This window comes from Sorex fumeus, unplaced genomic scaffold (genome assembly GCF_029834395.1).
Source record: "Sorex fumeus unplaced genomic scaffold, SorFum_2.1 ptg000073l, whole genome shotgun sequence".
Classification (NCBI taxonomy): Eukaryota; Metazoa; Chordata; class Mammalia; order Eulipotyphla; family Soricidae; genus Sorex; species Sorex fumeus.
In genome coordinates this window covers 7,426,974-7,454,894 of record NW_026606130.1, presented here as the reverse complement: position 1 = coordinate 7,454,894, position 27,921 = coordinate 7,426,974, and the positions used below count along the sequence as shown (strand labels likewise).

Sequence of the window (27,921 nt, the reverse complement as noted above, 5' to 3'; positions counted from 1 at the left end):
GTTTAAGGCAAATGATAGTTGAAAAACCACTGTTAAATAATACAGCGTACTAGGAGCTGGAGTGATAGCACACCAGGTACAGCGTTTGCCTTGCATGTGGCTGACCTGGGTTCAATTCCCAGCATCCCACATGGTCTCCCAAGCACCGCCAGGATTAATTCCTGAGTGCATGAGCCAGTAGTAACCTCTGTGCACCGCCACATGTGACCCAAAAAGCAAAAAATATAATAATAATAACAATAATAATACAGCGTGCTAGTAATAGAGTTTTTGATGTGAGACTTAATGAAACAGTGCTTAAGGAATTCCAATTGGTTGTTATTCTTGTACATCATTTTTCTAACCTTTTGCAGCAAGAGGATAACAGCCCAGAGACCAGCAGATCTTCTGATACGTTCACTACTCAGCATGCTCTGCGTCAAGCTCAGATGTCTAAGGAACTGGTTGAGTTAAATAAAGCCCTTGCCCTGAAAGAGGCTCTAGCCAGGAAGATGACTCAGAATGATAACCAACTACAGCCTATTCAGTTCCAGTACCAGGTAAAATATTTACTAGGGTACCGTGTGTTCATGTCTACCATATCAATTTAATTGAACTGAAGGGGGAAAAAGTATAGCATTATTTGTGATAACAGGATATGCCTAGTACAACTAGAATTATGCTGTTGGTTTAAAAAAGAAGATACATTCAGGATAGGAAATATATAATTTTATTGTATAATTTCTTACTGACATATCATGTATGTGATAAATAAGTTATTGTTATAATAAATGAGTCCCTACTTGTGGAGAAGTTTTGTTCTAATAATTGTGTCAGAGTTCTAAGAGAGAGGTTCCCCTAAGATGATTTGGGTTATAGAGTAAACTATGAAAAGCTTTGTAGTGGGTATCACATGACTTGCAAGTGGCTAAACTGTTTTCCCACAGTAGTTCTAAGTGGCCTTTGCTATGTGTTTATTTAATGCCAAATCTTTGACTTTCAGGGTATTAACATTACCCTTGCTCTAGACCTCATTTTCGCTTGTAGCCAGTGTTTACAATCAGAGGTAAAGGCATGTTATTAGCACGACTGATAGCAGGAAGGGTGAATTGATATCATATCTAGCTTTATCCTAATACCTCCAAAGTATTCTATATATGGTATATTGAGAAGTCCCTATAGTACTTTTGTGTTTCTATCACATGTTCCTCTAAATTTTTAAAGTAAAACAAGAGAAGTGTCTTTTCTTTAAAAAAAATTGGTTACATCAGGTTGTACTTGGGGCTAAGTCATGGCTGTTTGTTGAGGAATTACACCTGGCAGTATTTTGGGAACCATTTGTAGTTCTGGAGATTGAACCAGTGTTGGTGGCTTGCAAGACAAGTGCTTAATCCCAGTACTATTTTTCTCTTCAATCATTTTCACCTTTTCTCCCAAAGTGTAGAGGTAAAAAGGGGGAGAGCGAGCAACAGGGAAACAGAGACAGAGAGAGAGGAGAGAGAGAAAGATGGGAAGAGGACAGGAGTTGGTGTTTGTTGGGGGGTTGGCATAGGAACATTATATGACAAACTAAATCATGAACAACTTTTAGCTGTGATTCAATTTAGCAAAGTGGGGCGGGGGGAGGAGAAATTTCTTCCAAAATAATAACTAATTTGCTCAAGCAGTCCCAGTAACGTGTCCATTGTGAGACTTCTTACTGTGTTTGGCATATTGAATACGTCATGGGGAGCTTGCCAGGCTTTGCCGTGCGGGCAAGATACTCTCGGTAGCTTTCCAGTTTGAACCCGGTTCGGTCGGATTGGCTGCATGCAGGCAAACGCCCTACCACTGTGCTATCGCTCCAGCTCAGTAACTAATGTACCAGTAAAATTTTAACTGTTTAAACTTGCTTTCAGTTTGTGTATATATATATGTGTGTGTGTGTACATATATATATATATATATCCAACAAATGTATGTGCATACTCGTTTTTTATTAGTGAAATACCATGAGGTACAGTTGTAGACTTACAAACTTTTGTGCTTGGGTTTCAGTTATACAATGATTGAGTAACCATCCCTTTACTAGTGCCCATTCTCCACCACCAATGATCCCAGTAGCCCTCCCACCCACCACCACATCCCCTCCACCCCACCCCGCCTCTGTGGCAGGGCATTCCCTTTTGCTCACTCTTTCCTTCAGGGTATTGTAGTTTGCAATAGAGATATTGACTGGCCATCGTTTTCTGTTTATAGGCAACTTTCAACATGCATCTCTCATCCCAAAGAGTCCTTCAAACATTCTTTACTTGGTGTTCCCTTCTCTATTTGAGCTGACTTTTCCTCCAGCATGTGCTGCCAGCTTCCCAGCCGTGGAACAAACCTCCTGGTACTTATCTCAACTATTCTTGGGGGTTTGACTCCCATTCTATTACTTTATATTCCCCAGATGAGTGCAGTCTTTTTTTTTATATTTATTTTATATTTATTTATTTATTGAATCACTGTGGGAAAAGTTACAAAGCTTTCAGGTTTAAGTTTCAATCATGCATGATTAAACACCTTTCCCTTTACCAGTACTTATTTTTCACCACCAAGAACCCCTATATACACCCCGCCCACCCCTCCCAATGCCTGTGAGGAAGATGAATTCTACTTAACTCTCTATCTACTTTGATTACATTCATTATTTCGACAAAAGATGCACCATTATTGTTTAGAGTTTACACCCAGCAATCATAACTGCTGAAAAGGCATTGTGAAATAATTTGTTTTCTACAGCTGGTAATGAGAGCCATATGATGTCGCGGCTGTGCGATTTTGGATTTCTGATATTTTACTTATTAAGTCTGGAGGGATTTCTGCCGAGAGCCACATAATTACGAGATTTGTTTCTGCGACTCTGGAGCCATGGCGGTGCCAGAGAACCGCTCGTGGTGGGGCAACTCGTGACCTCGGTAGGGGTTGAAGGACGAGCTGGGAACGCCCCCCTTCCCATGAGGTTGCAGTTGCCCTGTCACCGCCGGCTCATACCTGGCTTTCCAAAAAGCTCTGAGGCAGCCGCCATCTTGCTGCCCAGGGGGATAGAGACGGAAGGGAGCGACACCCCTTCCTCACAGAGAGGCATGGTACCATGGATTAATGCATAGTCCATTCACTTTTCTGCCACAAACTGCCAGGCTCTGCATTAAGTCCTTGTGCCTCTGGAGCTATGGCCGTGCGGGAGAGCCGCTTGTGGGAGCAACTCATGACCTCGTTAAGGCATGAAGGACGAGCCGGGAATACCCCCCTTCCCACGAGGTTTCAGTTGCCCCGTAACCACCGGCTCATACCTAGCTTTCCAAAAAGTTCCGAGGCCACCACCATCTTGCTGCCCAGGGGGAAAGAGGCTGAAGGGAGCAACAGCCCTTCCCTCCCGGAGAGGCATGGTAACGTGGATTAATGCATAGTCCATTCACTTTTCTGCCGCAAGCTGCCAGGCTCTGCATTAAGTCCTTGTGCCTCTGGAGCCATGGCCATGCCGGAGAGCCGCTTGTGGGGGGCTGAGTGCAGTCTTTCTATATCTGTCCCTCTCTTTCTGGCTCATTTCAGGTAGCATGTTATTTTCCATGTAGTACCACTTGTATAAAAATTTTATGATTACATCTTTTCTGGGCTGGAGCGATAGCACAGCGGTAGGGCGTTTGCCTTGCACGCAGCCAACATGGCCGACCCGAGTTCGATTTCTCCGTCCACCTCGGAGAGCCCGGCAAGCTACCGAGTGTATCTCGCCCGCACAGCAGAGCCTGGCAAGCTACCCGTGATGTGTTCAATATGACAAACACAGTAACAACAAAAGTCTCCAATGGAGACGTTACTGGGCCTGCTCGAGCAAATTGATGAACAACGGGAGGACAGTGACAGTGATATCTTTTCTAACAGCTGCTTAGTACTCCATTGAGTAGATGTACCAAAGTTTCTTTAACCAGTCATCTGTTCTCAGGCACTCAGGGGTTTTTTTTTTTTTTCAGATTTTGGCTATTGTGAACAATGCAGCAATGAACATAGTAGTGCACATGTCATTTTGACTGTACTTTTTTGCCTCTCAAGGATATATTCCCGGGAGTGGTATTGCTGAGTCAAATGGGAGCTCAATTTCTAATTTTTTGCAAATCGTCCATACTATTTTCCAAAAGGGCTGAACCAGTCGGCATTCCCTCCAGCAATGAAGGAGGGTCCTTTTCGCACCACATCCGTGGCAACACTGGTTGCTTTTGTTCTTTTGGATGTGGGCCAGCCTCTGTGGTGTGAGATGATATCTCATTGTGGTTTTGATCTGCATCTCCCTGAAGGTTAGTGTTGTAGAACATTTTCTCATGTGCCTTTTTGCCATTCTGATTTCTTCTTTGAGAAAGTTTCTGTTCATCTCATCGCCCCATTTTTTGATGGGGTTGGATGTTTTCTTCTTGTGGAGTTCAACCAGTACTTTGTATATCCCCTTGTCGGATGGGTATTGGGCGAATATCCTTTCCCATTCTGTAGACTGTCTTTGTATTTTGGTCACTGTTTCTTTTGAGGTGCAGAAGCTTCTTAGTTTAAGATAGTCCCATTTGTCTATCTCTGTTTCACTTGCTTGGCCAGTGGTGTGACATCATTGAAGATACCATTAACTTCAATGTCATGGAAGGCTTTTGCCAACGTTGTCTTCAATGTACCTTATGAATTCCTGTCTGATGTTGAGGTCTTTAATCCATTTTGATCTTACAACCCTAATGTCTTTCTGCGAAAGTTTTCATAAAAGAGAATGTTTTTAACTCAAAAATGCATGAAAATTGCTAGATTTTTTGTTTTGTTTTTTATTTTGTGTATGTTGAAACAAGATGATTTTAATTGAACAAAACTAACTTAAACATGAGGGGAGAAAAAGCGAAGAAGTACATGTTCAAGAGAGAATGTGGTTTTCTCTGGAGTGTATAAACCAAGCAAAGAGTGGAAAAGTGACAAGCAAGCAAGATACATAATAAAGGTAGAACATGAGCTTGAAGATCAATTCAGCTTGTTCTTATTGTTTTCTTCCTTCTCCTCATGATAATTATTATGCTTATTACTTTGACTGGGTTTAAGATTGGACCGTGTGTTAAATTCTATATTTGATAGAATTTTCCCTAGAATTTTGGGGCTTTTCTCCATTGTGTTCTATTCTTATTACTGCTATTGAGATGTCCATTATAATTTCTTAGTCTGTTTATTTGATCCATATTTTCCCCCACTGGAAACTTTCAGTATTTTGTTTTTAAGCATCCTTTATTTTCACAATACATGCCTTTGTGTGTGCTTTTATATCTTAGACATATTTAACCCTTGGTTTATTACACTTAATATAGAAGCTTGTGCTCTGTGGGGTTTTTTGTGGGGTGGGTGACCACACTTAGTACTGCAAAGGGATTACTACTTACTCTGTGCTCAGAGACTGTTAATGGGAATTGGATACCATATGAGTTGGTGAAGATTGAACCCAGGTCAGAAGTGTGCAAGACAAGAGCCTTCCCCTCTATACAAATGTTCTGACCCTTAGAAGTTTGTATTCTTTTCTGGGGGAAGTTTTTATTTTTATTTTTTTTTTGGCCTTTTGGTTCACACACAGCAAAGCTCAGCAGGGGTTACTCCTGGCTCTGCACTCAGGAATTACTTCTGGCGGTGCTCAGGGTACCATATGGGATACCAAGGATCGAATCCAGATTGGGCACGTGCAAGGCAAACACCCTCCCTATTGTACTATCGAAGTGGCCTTTTATTATTTCCTTAATAATGTCCCTCCCCCATTTTCTGTCTTGTACTCCTCTTCATCACATTTAGGATCTTTTTTTAGTGTGGTATCTGGGGGGAAGTATGGTGACACACCTGTGCTCAAGGTTTACTCCTGTCTCTATACTCAGGGATCATTCCTGGTGGGCTCAGGGGACCATACAGTGTGCCAGGGGTTGGACCCAGTTTGACCACATGCAAAGCAAATGCCCAACTTGTTATACTGTCTCTCCACTCAAGATAATATATCTTTTGGTTTGAGTCTCTAATGTTCTTATCTCCTCACTCCTATTGTATCTTTAATTGAGTTTTCAGTCCACTATGTGAGAAAATTCATTCTGTCACCTTTGGTGGATTTCTAATCATCTTGGGCTAGAGTGATAGCACAGCAGGTAGGGTGTTTGCCTTGTACACAGCCGACCCGGGCTACCCAGGTTCAACTCCTCTGCCCCTCTCGGAGAGCCCGGCAAGCTACTGAGAGTATCTCGCCCGCACGTCAAAGCCTGGCAAGCTACCTGTGATGTATTTGATATGCCAAACACAGTAACAAGTGTCACAATGGAGACGTTACTGCGCCCGCTGCAGCAAATCGATGAACAATAGGGGGACAGTGACAGGGACAGTGACAGTGACTTGTTATTCTCAGAGATTTCTTTTAACCTAATGTTTTTTTGGTAAGAGTAGAAGTTAAATTTTATCGACGTTTTCATTTTCCTGATATTTTGCCTCTGTTTCTTCCAAATTCCTTTCTTTAATGGATTCGGGTCTTCCTTTCATATAAGAAGCATTCCTCGAATTTCCAGTTCTTTCATTAATTCATATTTAACAGTCAGTTACTAAAGTTCAGCAAAAAGTTCTATGTTCACATGGCTTTCTCCTGAGCTGCTCAGATTCCAATGAGATGATTTTTCTCTTCTTGCCTGTTGTTTGCTTATTTCTAGTAAGACAGACAAAGTGCAGCAGTTGAAGTCTCTCTTTATATACATACTTTCATTTAATCCCCATTAGTAGGGTGTTATATTAGTAGGATGATAGTTCCTTGACTTCCACTATATCTACTGTCTAAATTCATCCTGTTAAGTTTAGCCTATCCTGAAAGGAAACCTCTATTCTCTTGGCTTTCCTTTTTTTGGCAGTTGTCTTTCAGTAGTCATATTTTAGCTTTTCCCATCAATTATCACTACCCAACTACTGTCCTCTTTCCTGAGTGTTTTAGAAGGAATGATATTTGGGCTAAACTTGATGGTGTTCAGGGCTAGTTCAAGGCAGTTCTGGGATTGAACTGGAGTTGGCTGCATATAAGGCTAATGCTTTAACTCAAGCGCTGTCTCTCCAGCCCTCCCTCAAAGTTCTCTTGACTCCTCTCTTCACCCTTGCTAATTTATATGCTATTTGGGGCCATTTTTTGTGCAATTTAGAAGGGAGCAAGTTAAATGCATAGCTCAGTTATTTTTAATAGCAGATTCAATGTGACAATTATATTAGCCTTTCCAGGATAAACAGAGAATGAATGATAATGCCAAGAAATTATCGTACCCTCTTGTACCATTGACTAGATACATGGGCACGTCTATTCCCCTTGTATATGCCTGGCCTCACAAGCAGTTGCTAGAAATTAGCCACAGCTATAGTCGTTGTAATATATCTCTTTTTTTTGGGGGGTGTCACACTAAGAGGATATCTTTTGGGGATATCACACCCAGTGATGCTCAAGGGATACTCCTGGCTCTACAGTGAGGAGTCATTCCTGATGGTGCTTGGGAAACCATATTGGATGCCTGGATTGGACCCAGGTGAGCTGCATGCAAGGCAAATGCTGTACTATTATTCTGGCCCTGTAAGATGACTTTTTAGAAAATATATTATAAAAGTAACATGGTTACATAGTATTATTTACGATTTTGTATACAAATTTACTGTACTTTTACCACAATCAAAGTACCTTCACCACTGTCCTTAAATTACTTCTCATCCACTACCCCCAACCACCCTGATCCCTACCAGTTTGGTAACTTCATTTTTGTTGTCGAAGTCTAAGTGTTTGTTTTCACTGGATTCTGTCCATTACTTTGCTTTTTTTTTTATATACCACAGCTGAGGCAGATGATTCAGCATTTGACACCCTCTCCAACTTATTTCATTATATATGACACCCTCTAGTTTCGTATTGTACCAAATGCAAGATTTCATCTTGTGGAGTAGTACTCCATTGAGTATACATGCTACAATTTCTCTGTCTTGTACTTTTTTGCTCTTATAATCAAATATGCTTTTTGTTATTGGTTTTGGTTTTTGACCACATATAGCAATGCTCAGGACTACCTCCTTGCTCTGTGCTCAGAACTTCCTCCTGAGGAAGCTCCCAGCATATATGGGGTGCTAGAGATTGAACTTAGATTGGGCACATGCAAGGCAAGCAAACTACCTGTTGTACTGTCTTTCCAGCCCTAGAATCAAATGTACTTCGATTTCTAAACTTAAAGTTAAGAATAAGTCATTTCTTGTGTAAGCCTTAATTTTATTTTGGTGCTTTTTCTTTGTTGAGGTATTCTGGTTTAAAAGATTATGTTCTAGGACTACAATTATATACCTCTTCATATCGTGTCATGTTCACCACCCAGCTATCAGTATTTCTCCTCTACCATTCTTAAGAATAAATCTGGGGCCAGAGAGATAATATAGTTGATAAGACACTTGCCTTGCATACATCCAACCAAGTTTTGACCCCTAGCACCCTATATCATTCTCCCATGTCCCGCAAGGAGTGATGCATGAGCACTGCGGGATGTGGCCAAGAAACCAAAACAAAGCAAAAGAAAAAATTCCTAATCAAAACAATACCTTCTAATCACATATAAATCACTCCTTTCTCTAGGGAATAAGGTAATTTTTTCTCTCAAATATTTTTCCTAACCTTGAAGACTTGCTGTGGAAAAAATTGAGGATGTATAGGTTCTGATTAATGAGTTATGATAGACCAAGATTCAAATATTTAAATAATTTCCTTTATGTAGTAAGTGAAATGATTATTGACTGTGTGTGTCATAAAAGAGTGATACTATTTTCCACCTATCTAATTGGTCGAAACTTTGAAGTATAGTTAATTATATATCAAATGATGACAAAGGTCCAGGGAAACAAGTTGGAAAATATGTAGCTAGTGAGAATAAGAATTGTAATAGTAATTTTGGAGGACAATTTGATAGTGTGTATTAAAATTGAATAGATGCAATGCTCTGATCCTTTAATTCCATTCTCTGCTCTAACACACAAATGAACATAGAAAGTATCAAAAGAATGTTTTATTCTTCTGGATGAGAGTAATAGCTCAAAGGACTGGAATGTGTACTTTGCATGCAGGAAACACAAGATTGATTCCTGACTCTGCATGGCCTCTGGAAAACTGAGCTTGGTGTAGTCCATGGGCTCTGCTGGAGTGTGCCCTCCCCCCCAAAAAAAGTATTTCATTCAGGAAAAAATAAATAATGGGCATATCTGTTTGAAATTATATAAATTCATCTTTGGGACTAAATAAGTTTATTTAAAAAGACAATCGATCATCTCCACAATTACCATCTGGGCACCATCTTAGCATACCAGCAGCCTTGGCTCAGAGACACAACACCAAGTCCTGGAGATCTCTCTGGGCCCCGTACCAAGCCAGTATCACTGGGGCACCCCAGATGGAGCAGGTGCAGTCTCCTCACCTACTCCAGATGGAATCCCGTTGACCAGGAGCTTTCAAAGCAAGGCCCAGGTATGCGGATTCAGCACTAAATGTCCAAGCCGCATGGTGGTAGAGGACCTGGGCTGTCCCTTCCCAGGACCTGCCCAAAAGACTGGCTGTCCTGCCCAAAATTTGCCTCTGGATGCCATCTTAGAGCACCAACAGCCCTGGCCCAGAGACAGCCAATTGAATCCCAAAATGGATTAGTGCCATACAGAGATCTCTGGAACCAGACCATTTACAGGCTAGGAATTTACATTTACAATCGCTGGAGTGATAGCACAGGGGGTAGGGCGTTTGTCTTGCACGTAGCTGACCTGGCCGACCCAAGTTCGATTCCTCCGCCCTCTCGGAGAGCCTGGCAAGCTACCAAGAGTATCTCGTCCACATGGCAAAGCCTGGCAAGCTACTCATAACGTATTCGATATGCCAAACACAGTAACAAAAAGTCTCACAATGGAGATTTTACTGGGCCCACTGGAGCAAATTGATGAACAACGGGAGGACAGTGACAGTAACAGTGACCATCGCACCCGCAGGAGCTCTCATGATAATTCGAAATGAGCTATGGAAAATAAATTATCTAGTGTCTGCCCCTGGCAGGTAGGCTTGAGGGTGGTGAGAAAATTGGAGAAAAATTAATGTCTCAAATTAGAGAGAGAGTATTGGGAAAATTGTATGCTATAGAGGAAGGGTGAGGACTGCGATGTGTATGTATGTGAGGAGGGGGGGTGTACTTGGGACATTGGTGGTGGAAAATGTGCACTGGTGGAGGTATGGTTGTTTCATCATTGTATGGCTGAATCTCAAACATGAAAGCTTTGTAACTCTATTTCACGGTGATACAATAAAATAAAAAAGTAATGTGGAGTTCATGCCCAATTCAATAGCTTAATCAATAGCTGAACAAATAGCAGTACTCCTACATTATTTTTTTAAAAAGAAAATTGACCGTAAAATCATGCAAATAGAAATCACATGTAGTCTCTTCAGGCCACAGTACTACAAAGATAGAAATTTCAATAAAATGAAAATTGGTGAAAGTTTAAACACTTAGAAACTAAACAAAATACTACTGGACAATCACTGGGTCATATTGGAATCAAAAAGGAAGAATTCCTAGCAACAAAAGAGAATGAAGATATAAGCTATCACAATCTGTGGGACACAGCAAAAGCAGTATTAAGCAAAGTTCATAGTAACACAAAATTATATCAGGGAACAACATAGTATTTAAATAACCTAACTATAGATTTCAAGATTCTAGAGGAAAAAACAACAAATGAATTATAAAGCAGTATGAAGGAACTAACTTTTTAAAACTTAGCAGAACTCAGTGATATATAAATCAAGAAAAATTTTCAAAATGACTGTAAAACCAGGAGCATTTTCTTAAAAGAATAAGAAGATCGACAGACCTCTAGCTAGACTTGCACAGGAAAAATGACAAGAAACTCAGAAAAATCAGATCAGAAATAAAAAGGGAGAAGGTACAGCTGATAAAAAAAAATTACAAAAGAGTGTTCAGAGATTGCTTTGAGCAACATAGTGCCATTAAACTGGAGAATCCAGAAAAATGGATGAATTTTTAGCAACATACACCCCTCACCAAGACTAAGGATATAGAAAACCTGAACAGATGTATTACTGGTAAGAACATTTAAACAGTAATAAAAATCTTCCAAAAAGATAAAGCCCAGATCCAGATGGATTCACTGATGAGTTCTACCAAACTGTCAAATAGTAACAATTTACTATACTTATCAAACTCTTCCAGAGAATTAAAAAAACAAGAATTTTTATACAATGATGGAGTACCATCCCCCAACACTGCCCATTCTCCACCATCAATGATCCAGTATCCTTTCCACCCCCATTCCCCCAATCCCACCCTGCCTCTGTGGCAGGGCTTTCCCTTTTGATCTCGCTTTCATTTTGGGTGCTGGGGTTTGCAAAAGAGGCATTGAGTGGCAATTATGTTCAGTCTATAGTCTGCTCTCAGGACGCATCTCCCATCCTGGGAGGATCTTCCCAACACCCTTTATTTGGTGCTCCCTTCTCTATCTGAGTTGCCTTTTCTCCTAGTATGTGCAGCTGGCCTCCAAGCCATGGAGCGAACCTCCTGGTACTTATCTCGGCTATTCTTGGCTATATTGTTACTTTATATTCCCCAGATGAATGCAGTCTTTCTATGTCTGTCCCTCTATTTCTGACTCATTTCAATTAGCATGATATATTCCATGTAGTACCATTTGTATGTAAATTTCATGACTTCATCTTTCTAACAGCTACATAGTACTCCATTATGTAGATGTGCCAAAGTTTCTTTAACCAGTCATCTGTTCTCAGGCACTCAGGATTTTTTTTTCAGATTTTGGCTATTGTGAACAGAGCAGCAATGAACATAGAAGTGCAGATGTCATTTCGGCTGTACTTGTTTGCGTCTCCAGGTTATATTCCCAGGAGTGGTATTGCTGCGTCAAATGTGAGCTCAATTTTTAAATTTTTGAGAATCATCCATACTGTGTTCCAAAAGGGCTGAACCAGTCGACATTCCCACCAGCAGTGAAGGAGGGTCCCTTTCTCGCCACATCTGCACCAACACTGGTTGCTTTCTTTTAGATGTGGGCCAGTCTCTGGTGTGAGATGATATCTCATTATTTTTTATCTGAATCTCCCTGATGATTAGTGATGTAGGGCATTTTCTCATGTGCCTTTTTTTGCCATTCTGATTTCTTCTGTGAGAAAATTTCTGTTCATTTCGTTGCCCCATTTTTTGATGGGGTTGGATGTTATCTTCTTGCGGAGTTCAACCAGTACTTTGTATATCCTTGATATCAACCCCTTGTCGGATGGATATTGGTCAAATATCCTTTTCCAATCTGTAGACTGTCTTTGTATTTTGGTTACTGTTCCTTTTGAGGTGCTGAAGCTTCTTAGTTTCAGATAGTCCCATTGGTTTATCTCTGTTTTCACTTGCGTGGCCATTGGTATGATATCTTTGAAGATATCGTTAGCTTCAATGTCATGGAAGGCTTTTGCCAACTTTGTCTTCAATGTACCTTATGGATTCCAGTCTAATGTTGAGGTATTTAATTCATTTTGATCTTTTTTGTACATGATGTTAGGTAGAGATCTGAACCCATTTTTTGCATGTAGCTGGCCAGTTTTGCCAGCATAATTTGTTAACGAAGGTTTCCTTGCTCCACTTCACATTCCTTGCTCCCTTATCAAAGATTAGATGATCATCTGTTTCGGGGAAGATGTCCATATATTCAACACTGTTCCATTGGTCTGCAGCTCTGCCTTTGTTCAAGTACCATGTTGTTTTAATTATTACTGCTTTATAGTAAAGTTTGAAGTTAGGGTGATTGATTCCTCCCATTTTTTTTCTCCCAAGAATTACTTTAGGTATTTGTGGGTGCTTATTGTTCCATATGAATTTCAGGAGTGTTTGCTCCATTTCTTTGAAGAATGTGATGGGTATCGTTGTATGGATCGCATTGAATTATTACAATGCTTGGGGAGTATTGTCATTTTGACAATGTTAATTCTCCTGATCCATGAGCAGGGGATGTCTTTTCATTTTCTCGTGACCTCTTTTATTTCCTGGAGTAGCGTTTTGTAGTTTTCTTTGTACAGGTCTTTTTCTTCCTTAGTTAAGCTGAACTGGCAATAGGTCCTCTTTAAATGTTTGGAAAAATTTGCTAGTGAATCCATTTGGACCTGGGCTTTTGTTTTGGGGAAGACTTTTGATTACAGTTTCAATTTCCTTGATGTTAATAGGAGTATTCAGGTACTCTAGATCTTCTTGATTCTGCTTTGGTAGATTATAGGAATCCAGGAATTTATCCAATTCTTCTAGGTTCTCTTGTTTCGTGGCATACAGACTTTCAAAGTTGACCCTGATGAACTTTTGAATTCCTTCGGTTTCTGTTGCGATATCCCCCTTCTCATTTCTGATTTATTATTTTTTTAATTTTTATTAGTGAAACACCATGAGGTACAGTTGTAGATTTACAAATTTTTGTGCTTTGGTTTCAGTTATACAATGATCAAGTACCAATCCCTCCACCAGTGCCCATTTTCCACCACCACGGGCCCTAGTATCCCTCTGATTCGATTTATTAGGGCTTTCTCTCTCTCTCTTTGTGACTCTTGCTAGTGATTTATCTATCTTGTTTATTTTCTCGAAGAACCAGCTCTTGGTTTCATTCATCTTTTGTATTGTTCTTTTGGTTTTCATGTCGTTGATTTCTGCTCTTTGTTTTATGATCTCTTTCCTTCTGCCTGGTTTTGGCTCCTTTTATTGATCCTTTTCTATGATGTTGAGCTGTGAAATCAATTTGTTTATGTGGGATTTTCTTTCTTCCTGTGAAATGCTTGTAGAGCTATAAATTTTCCCCTTACCACGGCTTTAGCTGCATCCCACGGCTTTAGCTGCATCTGGTAGCTTGTGTCTTCATTCTCATTTGTTTCCAGGTATGTTTTGATTTCGTCCTTCAATTCCTTCCTGACCCACTCGTTGTTTAACACTGAGCAGTTTAATTTACAGGTGTTTGATTTAGTTCTCCGTGTATGTTTTGGATTCACTTCTATCTTCAGTGCATCATGGTCTGAAATGATTGTTGATACTATTTCTATCTTCTTGATTCTATTGAGGTATGTTTTGTTGCTAAGCACATGGTCTATTTTGGAAAATGTTCCGTGTGCACTGGAAAAGAATGTGTATTCTTTCATTTTGGGGTGTAAAGCTCTATATAGTGCTATAATCCCTCTCTCTTCTATTTCTTCCTTCAAAGCCAATGTTTCCTTGCTGAGTTTGTTCTTGTTGATCTATCCATAGGTGATAAGGCAATATTGAAGTCTCAAGCTACTATTGTATTCCTAGCAATGTCGTTCTTAAAATCTGTTAGCCGTTGTTTTAATTATTTAGCTGGTACCTCATTAGGTGCGTATACATTTAAGAGTGTGATTTCTTTTTGTTCTACATATCCCTTGATAAATTGAAAATAGCCTTCGCTGTCCCCTCTGATCTTTTTAAACCTGAAATTTATGTTGTCGGATACTTGTATAGCCACCCCAGCGTTTTTGAGGGAGCTGTTTTCTTGCAGGATTGTTTTCCATCCTTTAACTTTGAGTCTGTGTTTGCTCTGACTGTTGAGATGAGTTTCTTGTAGGCAGCAGAATGTTGGGTTCTGTCTCTGAATCCATTTTGCCACTGTCTCTTAATTGGTGAATTTAGACCATTGACGTTGAGAATGATTAATGTTATTGGGTTGTGTGTTATCTTTCTGTAAGGGTCTGTTGTGCTTGTAGGGTTTGTCTTATAGTAGCCCTTCTTTTAGGTTTGTTTTTGAGTTTATGAAGTTCTTGCACTGTTGTTTATCCACAAAATAGTGTACCGTTCCTTCAAGTTTGAGTGAGAGTTTAGCCGTATAGAGTATTCTTGGTGAAGCATTCATTTCATTGCGATTTTTCACTATATCCCACCATTGCCTTTGAGCCTGGAGGGTTTCCTCTGATGGGTCTGCTATGACTCTAAGTGGTGCTCCTTTGTATGTGATTTCTTTCTTTGACCTTGCCCCTTGCAGTATTGTGTCTCTATCTGTGGCATCTATCCTTCTATCTATGATATGTCTTGGATTGTTTTTGTTAGGGTCTCTTTTAGCTAGCACCCTTTGAGCTCCTTGAATCTGGATGCCTACATTCTCCAGCTCTGGGAAATTTTCAACAATGATTTCTTTAACCGTGACTTTTTCATTGGAATTGTTTCCCTGACCTTCTGATACTCCAATGTTTCTAATGTAGTTCCTCTTGGAATCATCTCTTAGGATTCTGATTCGCTCTAGAGTTATTTTGAGGTCTCTTGCCATTGTTTGTTGTTGCCTGTTGGTTTCGTGCAGCTGATCCTCCAACTCACTGATTGTGTCTTCAGCTGTGGTCATTCTACCTGTTGAGGGCACAGACTGAGTTTTTTATTTCATCTACCGAATCTTTTATTTTTGACTTTTCTGTGCGTAGCTTTCCAATTTCTGCTCTCATCTCTTATCCTGTTTTCTCGATTGTTTCTTTCATGTCCTCCTTTAAGTTACTGGATATCTGTCTCACTGTTTCCTTGAGTTCATTGAACATCTTTATTACTTCAGATCTGAATTCTTTCTCAGAGAGGTCCCATAGGTGAGTAGCACCTACTGAGGCTTTTGGGCTCTTTTAATCGTCCTCCCCTCATGGTGGGGATTTGCATTGTTTCTTCATGTTGGTGTGGAGGTATGGAGACTGAGATGTTGTACGAGATTGCTGGGTATGAGTAAATTACCTGCAACGCAAAATTAGCCCACGCCCACTTTGGAAGAGTCCACTCCCCCTACGGGTACCTGGTTTGTGTGGGGGCTACAAACTGGAGGAGGAAGAAGATCGGGCACATCGTTGGGGACGAACAGGAAGAGGCTCAGGAACTGTTTGCATCCCAGGGTCCTAGAGGACTCCTGGGGCGCGTACTTGGAGAAAGCCAAGTCCCGGTTCGAATATTCACTGACTTGGGGGAGGAAGTAGACCGAAAATGGAATTTAAGAGTTTTTATGAGACCAATATTACTCTAATACCAAGAGCATAAAAACACATTACTTAAAAACAGTATTATTTTGTAAAATGCTATAACACACCAGTATACCTAATAACACGGATGCCAAGATCCTCAACAGGATCTTATAGAGCCAAATTCAACATTACCTAAAAAAATCACAAACCATGGTCGAGTCGGATCCATTCTAGGGATCAAATAAATCAGTTAAATGGGATTCATTCTCGAAACTCATATCAATTAATGTGAGACACTTAAGCAACAAAAGGAAAAACACAAATCATATTGATATTGTCAGAGAAATCTTATTTAAAAAACTATTGTTTAGATAGCATGCTTGAATTATTGTTTAAGTTTAGGATAATTTTGTACAAATTACTGTCAACCACTTCCACCGAAGTATCCATAACCCTCCACCTCTGTCCCTTTTTTCACCTCTAGTCCTATCTTCTTTCACTCCTCTACTCTTTGTTGATGACAGACAGTTATGGTTCTGGTGCATACTGTTGCTTCACTTTACCACCACCAACACTTGCTTGAACTTCCATCTATTTTTAATGTAGAAAAAGCCATAACTGTAATTCTAGAATTAACGTTGATTAGATAACAGTTGCAATATTAAAATCAATATATCTAGAAATCAATTTAAGTGAACATTATTATATCTGGTCACAAGGGTGGGAAGATCTTGACCAAGACTTTATTAAGCCGTTTGTTGCTTTAGGAGGTGTCATATAGCCACATAGTTCAGAGAATTCCGGATTTATGGTCTGGGCGAAAGATTTGACATGGTGGCAGTTGTGGAATGTGGGCATTGTTGCGGGGCATCCAGAAGTATGTGGGGAGGTCACCCACCACAACTCCAAAAAATTACCAGAGTTTTCAGTCTGGACATTGGTACCTGAAATTATTCAGAGATTGGTGTCTGCAGAGAATATTTGTGAAGCGTTGGAGTTGTGCCTTTGGCATAGCTGTAGTTGTGGGGTAAGAGTGCTGCTGGCAGAGTCTTGGGTGGGTGAGTATTTGGCCCGCCTGCTTCCTATGGGCACTCCAAGACTTTCAGCTGTGGAGAATGGGGATTTCATAAAGTTTAGCTTTTTGGTGTGTGTCTCCAGGAAGATATAGTCAGAATTTGGTGGAGCAGGGCTGGTGTGTGAGAAGATATGGCAGCAGACATGGGTGGTGGCCTTGGCTGCTGGGGCTTCCAGAACTATGTGGGGTGGGCTACCTACCCTGACTCCAAAAAAAATTAAACACCAGGGATGAGTCCACCTATGTTTATGTGTTAATTATGTTACTTATGTTCTGTGTTACTTCCAGTTTGCCTGTCATTTCCCTAATTCGATATTCTCAGGTCTGTAATCTTGTGCCTACGGTTTATTACCAATTGGTACTGTCCATACCCTTTATTTGCTTCTCTGTAGAACACAAATGAGTCAATCATTCTTTATTTCTACTTCTATCTCTGACTTTTTTAGCTCAGCAAGATGCCCTCCAATTCCATCCAAATTGCTGTGACCTACATTTTTTCTCTTGTAGCTGCATACTTATAATATGTGTAAATTATAAATTATAATATGTATGCCTACATTTGCACTTATAATACCACAACTTATCTATACATGTTTGTTGATCATTAGGTTGTTTCCATATACTGACTATTGTACTAAGTGCTAAAGTGAAGTATATATGTATATATGTCATTTCAAATTAATGTTTTTATGTCTGGGGGTTGTATTGTAACAGTTCCTGCATTTACTTGTAACAGTTACTGCATCAACTCAAATTTGTCGGCAGAGCCTGGCAAGCTATCCCTAGTCTATGCCAAATAGACCAAATTGATATGCCAAATCCAGTAATAAATGGATCTCATTCCCCTGACCCTGAATACGGCAGAGAAGAGAAGGATGTGGAAGGAGAGGCTGATAAAATCCCAAGGCAGAAATAGGCTGCCAAAACGAAGAAAGACAAAAATGATTGTCTGTACTTTTAATGCTCGTACGCTGGCATCTGCTGCATCCATTGAAGACCTGATGGTACAAGTGCGAAAGATCAAGTACGACATCATTGGTCTGACCGAAACGAGAAGACATCAATCACATCACGCCGTTTTCGACACTGGAGAAGAACTGTTCCTTGGAACATGTGATAAAAGAGGCATCGGTGGTGTCGGTATCCTTCTCAACACAAACTTAACCATGAGCATTGATTCATTCGAATGCCTAAAAACCCGAATCGGATGATTACACTTGAATAGATGTGGCTTACCACCGGCAGTTTCTATCTTTGTTGTCTATGCACCAACATCCAGTTATGGTGAAAGAGAAACTGAGAAGTTCTACATGGAGCTGGAGAAGTTCTATAAAGATCATACCTTCTACAAGATCATTGTCGGTGATTTTAATGCCAAGATAGGACCAAGAAGATCAGCTGATGAACTCCACATCGGGACCCATGGCCTAGAATGGAACGAACAGGGTGACAGACTGTCTGAGTTCATCATGTCAACCAAGACCTTCCATGGTAACTCAGTTCCAAAAGGCTGAATCTAAATGTTGGACATGGGAGTCTCCCGATGGACGGTTCCACAATGAAATAGGCCACATCATATTCAATAGGCGGTTTTGCCTAACCAATGTTGCTGTTGTCCCAAAATTCCAAACGGGATCAGACCACCGTCTCCTTCGTGCAAAATTCTACCTCACAGAACGAGGAGAAAAGAATGCAAGGTTTAAGAAGAGGACTCCCAGAACGACCACCAACTGGGAGCTCTTTGGCTCTGTTGCGGCAACATGGGAAGATGCCGTCATTGACAACATTGATGAGGAATATGATCGAATGATTCAGCACCTCCATGATTGTGCGAGGAATGCCAAGAGAGAGATAACCACAAAAAACCGCCTTTCTTCGAACACTCTTGAACTTATTCACCAACGTGGCTTGGCACATGCCTCAGGCAACTACAAGCAAACATCCGAGCTGGCAAAACAATGCAGAGAAGCCATCAAGGATGACCTCAAAAACAAGAGAGCAGCAGTGCTGGTAGATGCGGCAGAAGCTGGGAAAAGCATTCGTAATGCCCGCCTGTCCTTCACCAACTACAAGACCAAGATGACTGCCCTCCGACATCATGATGGATCTATCACATCTTCCAGAAGGGAAATGGAGAAGATTATTCATGACTTCTACTCAGATCTCTTTAATAGCCACGTCCACTTGCCCACATACCACATTCCACATGATGGATATGTCGTTCCCAATGTTCTCCCTTCCAAAATCCAACATGTCATCTTGTCGGTAAAGAAACAAAGAGCACCTGGCCCAGACAAGATCAGACCTGAACACCAGAAGAACTTACCATCAGTACTCATCAATACACTGGCTCGGCTCTTCACACGCTACCTGTCTAAATGCAAGGTTCCATCCCAGTGGAAAACCAGCAGGACTGTACTACTATACAAGAAGGGAGACATCCACGACATTGGCAACTATCGCCCAATCTGCCTATTGTCTGTCATCTACAAACTATTCACTCGAGTCATCCTGAATAGGATTAGCAGAACACTAGATGAAGGACAACCATGTGAACAAGCCGGATTCCGAAAAGGATTCAGTACCATCGACCATATCCACACGATTACTAAGCTCATTGAGGTTTCTCGGGAGTTCAAGATGCCACTCTGTCTAACGTTCATTGATTTAAAGAAGGCCTTTGATTCTGTTGAGACGGAAGCGGTCATGGAAGCCCTAGCCAATCAGGGTGTACAAACTCAATACATCAGGATCCTTCGTGAGCTCTATTGTGGATTCACTACCAGGATCTCACCATTCTACAAAGAAGTAATCATCCATATCAAGAGAGGGGTTCAGCAGGGTGATACCATTTCACCAAAACTCTTCAGTGCCACCCTCGAGAACATCATGCAACGACTGGAATGGGAAAGCATGGGAGTGTAGATAGATGGTCGGCAACTACACCACCTCCGCTTTGCTGATGACATCATTCTAATAACACCAAACATCAGCCAAGCGGCACAAATGCTGAACGACTTTGACCATGAATGTGGAAAGGTCGGACTACAGCTGAATCTTACGAAGACAATGTTTATGAGAAACAGCCTTGTTCCTGACGCTCCATTTGCTCTCAACGGAACCACCATCTCCGAATGCAACAGTTATATTTATCTAGGTCGAGAAATCAACATGATGAATGACCTGGCACCTGAGTTGCGCAGGAGGAAGAGAGCGGCTCGGAATGCCTTCAAGAGCATTGAAGAAATAACTAAAAGGACAAAGAACCTCCAGCTACGAGCACATCTCTTTGATTCCACTCTTTTTCCTGCATTAACATATGCCTCAGAGACCTGAACCCTACGAAAACGGGATGAGAACGCTATTCGGGTCTCTCAAAGATGAATCGAAAGAGCTATGCTTGGAATATCACGATTCACTCAAATGAGAGATAGAATCCGGAGTTCTGATCTTCGTCAACACTCAAGAATCAGGGACGCTGTCTCATTTGCCAAGCAATCAAAAATCAGATGGGCTGGACACGTAATGAGGTTTACAGACAACCGCTGGACTAGAGCCATTACTGATTGGATTCCACGGGACATCAAAAGATCACGTGGACATCCACCTACAAGATGGTCAGACTTCTTCGTCAAGACCCTGAATGATTGGTTTGAGGCTCTGCATGTTCCTAGAACGAACAGATACCATTGGGCTACGCTAGCATGCAACAGGGATGAATGGAGACATTACTGGCACCCGCTCGAGTAAATCGATGAATAACGGGGATTAAGTGATTGATTAAGTGATGTCTGGGGGTAAACAATGACAGCTCCATTCTTATGTTTTTGAGAAATATTTATATTTTCTATACAGTCTAATCTGGATGATATTCCCAAGCAACCATGAATGAGGGGTTTATTTTCATCACATCCCTCCAATGCTGATTGTATGTTTATATGCCATTCTTACTGGTATGAAATAATATCTCATTGTCATTTTGATTTGTGTTTCCATAGAACTAGTTATGATGAATGAACACTTCTTCATATAGTTATTGGCTAACTATGTCTTTTTTCTTGAAGTATCTATTCATCATTTCTCCTCATTTTTGATAGTTATTGCTTTTTGATCTTGAGTTTTTTAGTGCTTTATAAATTTTAGGTATTCATTCCTTATCTGATTTATTGTTGCATATACCGTCTCCCTATCAGCTGGGCATATTTTTGCTAGTTTCTTTTGCCATGCAAAAACTTTGAGGACCAAGAGGTGTTGACTGCATCCAATGGTGCTCAGGGCTGACTTCTGGCTCTGTGCTCAGGGATCACACCTATCAGTGTTCAGGATTCTAGGTATCAAATTGGAGCTTCATGCAAAGAAAATATTTGTTTTAACTCCTCTGCAATCTCTTTGGCCCCCATAGCTTTTAACTTCTTTTAAAGTCATTGAAAACATCTTTGAGTGCTAGATCCTGGAAAGTTCTGCCTATGTTTTCCTCAGTGTGTTTTGTGGTTTTTGGTCTAATCTCTAGGTCTTTGATTTACTTTGAATAATTTTTCTGTATGTTGTGAGATATGGATTCAGCTTCAGGTTTACTTATTTATTTATTTTTGTATTTATTTTTGCAAGTGCTTATACAGTTTTCCCAACAGCATTTGTTGAAGAGGCTTTTATTATGTTCCTAGTTCCCCTGTCATAGATTAACTCCGTAAATAAGTGGCTTAAAGTTTTCTTGGGCTGGAGCAATAGCACAGCAGGTAGGGCATTTGCCTTGCACACGTCCAACCTGGGTTCAATTCCCAGCATCCCATATGCTCCCCTGAGGATCACCAGGGGTAATTCCTGAGTTCAGAGCCAGGAGTAACACTTGTGCATCGCTGGGTGTGGCCCATAAAGCAAAAAAAAAAGAAAAGTTTTCTTTTTTTTTGAGGGGGAATGGGGGTAAGAGATTTGGAGCCACACCCAACAATGTTCAGGGCTTACTTCTGGCTCTGCACTCAGAATCACTCCTGGTTGACCCTAGGAGACCATGTGGTGTGCCAGGGATTGAACCCCGTTGGGGACTTGCAACGCAAGTGCCCAACCCTCTATGACTTAGAGTTTTCATACATTTTTACATCCTTTGTTGGTTCCTAGGTATTTTATGTTTATGAGCAATATTTTAAACAATCTTGGTTTTTATCTCTTTCTCTTTTAAATTATTATTTGAATATAGAAACACAACATTTTTGTGTATTGATTTTGTATCCTGCTACTTTACGGGTTTATTGGGGGGTTTTAGTAGCATTGTTATAGTCTCTGTAATCTTATATCATCTGCAAAAAATGACAGTTTGACTTCTTTTTCAACTTGGATCCCTTTATTTCTTTTTCTTGCCTAATTGCTGAGTCAAGGACTTCCAAGATTATATTAAATAGTAGTGGTAAAAGTGGGCATCCTTGCCTTTTGCCTGATCTTAGGGGGAAGACTTTGTTTTTCTCCATTGAGTATGATGCTGACTGTGGATTTTTGGTAAATGGCCACTGCTACCTTGAGGAACATTCCTTTTTTCCTAGTTTTGCTGAGGCTTTTAATCGTGAATGGATGTTTATTTTTTAATTTATTTTTAGAGCATTACAAAGCCATTCATGATTGGATTTCAATCATATAGTATTCCAACGCCCATCCATCTATCAGTATACATTTCCCAGCACCAGTGTCCCCAGGTTTCACCCCTCTGACCCCCTGCCTGCCTCTTTGACAGATACTCTTCTCTCTCTCCCTCTCTCTGTCCTCTCTCTCTCTCCCCACTTGGGGCATTGTATTTTTCAGTATTGATAACTGAAAGGTTATCAAGAATATCCCTTACCTACTTTTAATCCTCAGATCTTGTCCAGTATGATCAGTGAATAGATGTTTAATTTAGTCACAAAGAATTTGACAAAGTCTATACCCATTCATGATTTTAAAAAACACTCAACAGATAAAATGCTGAGTGGAGTCACTCAGAATGAAAGGGACATGTATAGAATGATCTCTCTCATATGTGATACTTACAGATGCACAGTGAGGCAGCAACAAAGATCCAAAGGCAAAATAAGTTGGGACTGACAATTGAGTTGGGAGGAGTGAGAGGGAGAGAGGGGAAGGAGATGGGTACGCTGGTGATGAGTGTGGTGTCAGAATAACACCCATGACAAACCATTATTTCTAATACTGTGAGCCAAAAAATAAAGTAAAAAAAATTAAAACTCTCAACAAAATAAGTATAGAAAAAATGTAGGCTGTAGTGAAGACAAACTGTAGCTAACATCATACTCTGTGGGGAAAAAAACACAAACTTAAAGTCTTTCCTCTTAAGATCGGGCACAAGATAAGGAATGGCCATTTTTACCACAATTATTCACATAGTATTGGAAGCTCTTGACATAGCAGTCAGGAAAGAAAGTGATATCAAAGGAATCCAAATTGGAAAAGAAGTCAAGCCATCACTATTTGTAAATGACATGTTATAAAATAGAACCTCTTAGATATTATAAATAGAACCTTTTCAAAAGACAGGAATAATAAGCCCTTTATTTATAACCTAAACAGGTGGCATTCTACAAAATCAATAGGCAGAAACTCATTGTATTTGTATATGCAAGAATAAGAGGATATATTTTTTGTTTGTTTGTTGGGCCACATCCAGCAGTATTCAGGGCTTATACCTGGCTCTGAACTCAGGAATCGGTCCTGGCAGGATTGGAGGACCATATGCGGTGCCAGTTATCAAACCCAGATTGGCCACGTGTAAGACAAGTGCCTTATCCATTGTACTATCTCTCCAGATTCCAAGAAATCAATTGAAATCCCATTCACAAATTCACAGAAACATACAAACATGATCCCATTCACAATTTCCAAAAAAAAAATGAACTTAAAACCAACTTAAAGAAACATGAATTGGAGCTGGAGAGATAGCACAGTGGGTAGGGTGTTTGCCTTGCATGCGGCCAACCCGGATTCAATTCCCAGTATCCCACATGGTCCCCCGAGCACCACCAGGAGTGATTCCTGAGTGCATGAGCCAGGAGTAACCCCTATGCATCGCCAGGTGTGACCCAAAAAGCACAAAAAAAGAATCAAAAGTGTAAACAAGAATATATTCAATATTCAATGTATTCAATAGAAGTTGCAGTAAAGATCATTAATAACAAAGGAGGTAGGAGCATTAAATAGAGGCAGTAAAGCATCTTCAACAAGTGATGCTAAGAAAACTGCTTAGCCATATGCCAAAAAAGTGAATGTAATCCTCTTTTTCATACTATATACAAGTTAATCCATAATGAAAACCTAAATATTAGACCATAGAACTCTCTATGATATTGACTTCCAAGAAGTCTTTGACAATTCAACACCACTGGCAAATAATAAAGCAATAATAAATGGGACTACATCAAATTCAAAAATTACTGCACTGTAAAAGAAACAATGGAAATTAATGTTCATGGGAGTGAAATAAAAACTCCACAGTAATGAGTGGGAGAAAGTATTCACACACCATACATATGGCAAAAAGCTAATATCCAAGATAGATAAGTCACTCACAAAACTTACCAAAAATACAACTCAATAAAAAAAGTAGTGATGACCTGAATAGATGCTTCCTCAGAAAGAGATACACATGTCTCAGAGGTATATGAAAAGAGTTCATTGTCAGTTATTACTGTGGAAATGTATATCTAAGCAACGATGAAATATCTCACAGCAGTCAGAATAGCCTATATCAAAAAGTACAGAAACATCAGTTTGGGTTGCAATATAGTATAGTATAAATGGAGCCCTCATTCACGTTGTGGTAATGTTGTCTAGTTTAGCCTCTATGGAAAATAGTATGGAGAATTTCCAAAGATTATAATAAGTAGTACTGCCATATATTGAGGTTCAGTGATCCCCACTCCTTGGCATCCCCCAAGAATATTAATTTGTAAAGATATATGAACATCTTTGTTCATTGCAGTCCTCTTTCTTATAGCCAAACACTAGAGACAACCTAGTAGCCTACAAACAGATGAGTAGATATACAGTGGTAAAAATACTCAGTGAGGGGCTAGAGCGATAGCACAGCAGGTAGAGCATTTGCCTTGCACACGGCCCAACCGGGGTTCGATTCCCAGTATCCCATATGGTCCCCCGAGCATCACCAGGGGTAATTCCTGGGGGCATGAGCCAGGAGTAGCCCCTGTACAACACCAGGTGTGACCCAAAAAGCAAAAAAAAGTGAAATGTGCTCAGTAATAAGATGAAATATTACCTTATGCTAAAATTTGGATCTAGACATTGGCACATTAAGCAAAGTAAGTCAGAGGGAGAAATACAAATGCTGGATGATCTCATCTGTGATATGTAAGGATACAAAGCAAGGCAATGGACAGTACCTAATAAAACAAATCCTTGGGCTCTGATAACAGAATTAAGGTTACCAAGTGGGAGGAGGGGGTTGCAGAACAGCATACTAGAAATTACAAAGACAATGGTGGAGGCATCTTTGGTCCTTTGGTGCTAGTGATGCAATAACTGTACATCAAAAGTCAACGATACTATCTCAGTAATAATGAAATCTCTTAAAAGGCAAGTTTTGAAGCCAGAAAGATAATGTGATGGAGAAAATGCTTTACATACAGGAGGCCAGGCTTCTATCCCAAACACCACTGGGAGAGACTCTCAAGCACCAAGCTAGGAGAGCCCCTGAGCACAACCGAATGTTGCCTATACATGCACAAAAACGTGTATTATATCTACTCACATACCTTTATTTTGTATTTCCCACAAAATTATCTTAATTATATATAAATATATTCTAGGAATTTATATATTTGTGTAAATGTCTGTATTATGCATGTGACCAGTTATATAATATATAGATTTCTTAAGAAAGTCTTGTGAAAATCTGAATCAAATTGGTAACAGTGGTACACCTGGAAAGGGGACTAGATTTTTGGCATTAGTCTAAAATATATAACTTTTATATGTATGATTGGAGCAATAGCACAGTGGTAGGGTGTTTGTCTTGCGTGTGGCTGGCCTGGCTGAGCCAGGTTCCATTCTTCCACCCTCTCAGAGAGCTCGGCAAGCTACCAAGAGTATCTTACCCGCACGGCAAAGCCAGGCAAGCTACCCGTGACGTATTCAATATGTCAAACACAATAACAACAAGTCTCACAATGGAGATGTTACCCGGCCCGCTCGAGCAAATCATTGAACAACGGGAGGACAGTGCAATGCATTTTTAATAATACTTTCACGTGTTACTTCTTTAAGTATACGTATACATAATGTTTTGGACCATTATTTTGGTCTATATGCAGAGAACTATAAAGCAATGAGATTGATTCTGAGGTTATACGGAAATGGCTCAGTAATTGATAAACAGCTCTTCACTATTAAGAACGCTTCTGATAAAGTTCCATCTAACCTGCCTCAATTTCTTTGTATGTCATTTCAATACGGTTCTAAAGCCTGCACATAATCTTTTCGGCTGCCGATTACTCATTCATTCAGTATCCTTTAATTTTTTTTCCAATTATGAGAACGGGAAGTAATCACTGGATTTTCACAATCTTGCAAACTACCAAATTTCAGTATCTAGAATTTGTTTCCTAAATGCATGCAAAATTTGTTTCCTAAATTGTTTCCTAAATTTCCTAAATGCATGCAGAACTGCAATTGCTATTGAATACATATGAATACATATATTTGGAAATTCTGAATGTAAAAACTTTGTACAGCTCTTTACAGTTTATAAAATGTCTGAGACATTATTTTTCTTATTTCATCTTCCCAACAAACTCTGTAAGGTAGGTGCTACTATTGTTTTTTCATGGATAGGGAAACTCTTAGGTTTCTAAGACCATTCCCAAGTACCCCATGCTTGATCGTTTACCAGGAAGATTCACAGGACCTATCATATAGTCAGAATTACAGCTAAGATTTATAGCAGTGAAAAATTACAAAGTAAAATCAGCAAAGAGGAAAAGTTCACAGAGCAGCTTCCAAAGGAAACCACATGTAAGCTTCCAAGAGACTGTGTTAAGCGAAGTCACAAGATATGTATTTCTCTAGCAGTGAATTATAACAACATATGTTTTGTCTCAGAAAGCCCTTTTGAGTGAAGGATTTTTATCCAGAATTTTTATCCAAGGTCATTCTCTTTTTTGGGGGGAGGATGCGTGAGTGGGTATAGGGAGTGCTCAGCTGTGACCTCTAATCGTGCTGGGCAACCATATGCTGTGGTGGGGAGAACACCGGGGTCAGCTGCATGTGTGGTAAGTGCCTTTTCTCTTGTACTATCTCTCCAGTCACCAGATGTCATTCTTTATCTCTATATAGTTCTAGATTCCCATAACAAAAGCATACGGATAAACTATATTATTTATACCATTTAATAGTTACTCACTATAATCACTTGGGAACTGTTGAGAATCCTACCAAATTCCAAGTTATCAGACATAAAGAAAGAGCCAGTCTTGCAAGCAAGATGTTTTGATATTTTTTTCTCTTTTGCAAACAAACATTTTTAATGGTCAATAGCATGGAAATCTCAGCTGGGTTATAGATGAGCACTTTTTGCATAAAACTAAGATTAAAAGACACAAAATAACTTTCTTTAAGGTATTTACATAGTAAGTATTGAACAGAAGGCTTGAACTCCAAGCCTTTGGGTGCGAAGTTCATACTTTTCCCACCTCAATTTTAAGCTCTGTCAAATCAAATACAAACCTTTTAGCTTACAAATAAGGAAATGATTGAATGCATAGTTATTAAGATATGGAATGGAGAAGCAGTTTTCTTCCTGTATATTATAATGCTTTCTTTATTTCTGGCCAATACCATT

At 40.0% G+C, this 27,921-nt stretch overlaps 1 protein-coding gene across 1 annotated transcript in view; it reads left to right on the top strand.

Moving 5' to 3' along the window:
- The window catches only part of KIF4A (kinesin family member 4A), a 206,205-nt gene that overhangs the window by 120,749 nt on the left and 57,535 nt on the right, over nucleotides 1–27,921 (top strand). The window contains exon 14 of the mRNA XM_056130107.1: nucleotides 354–539. Within this exon, the coding sequence (XP_055986082.1) occupies nucleotides 354–539 (186 nt within the window). The remainder of the gene's footprint in view (nucleotides 1–353; nucleotides 540–27,921) is intronic.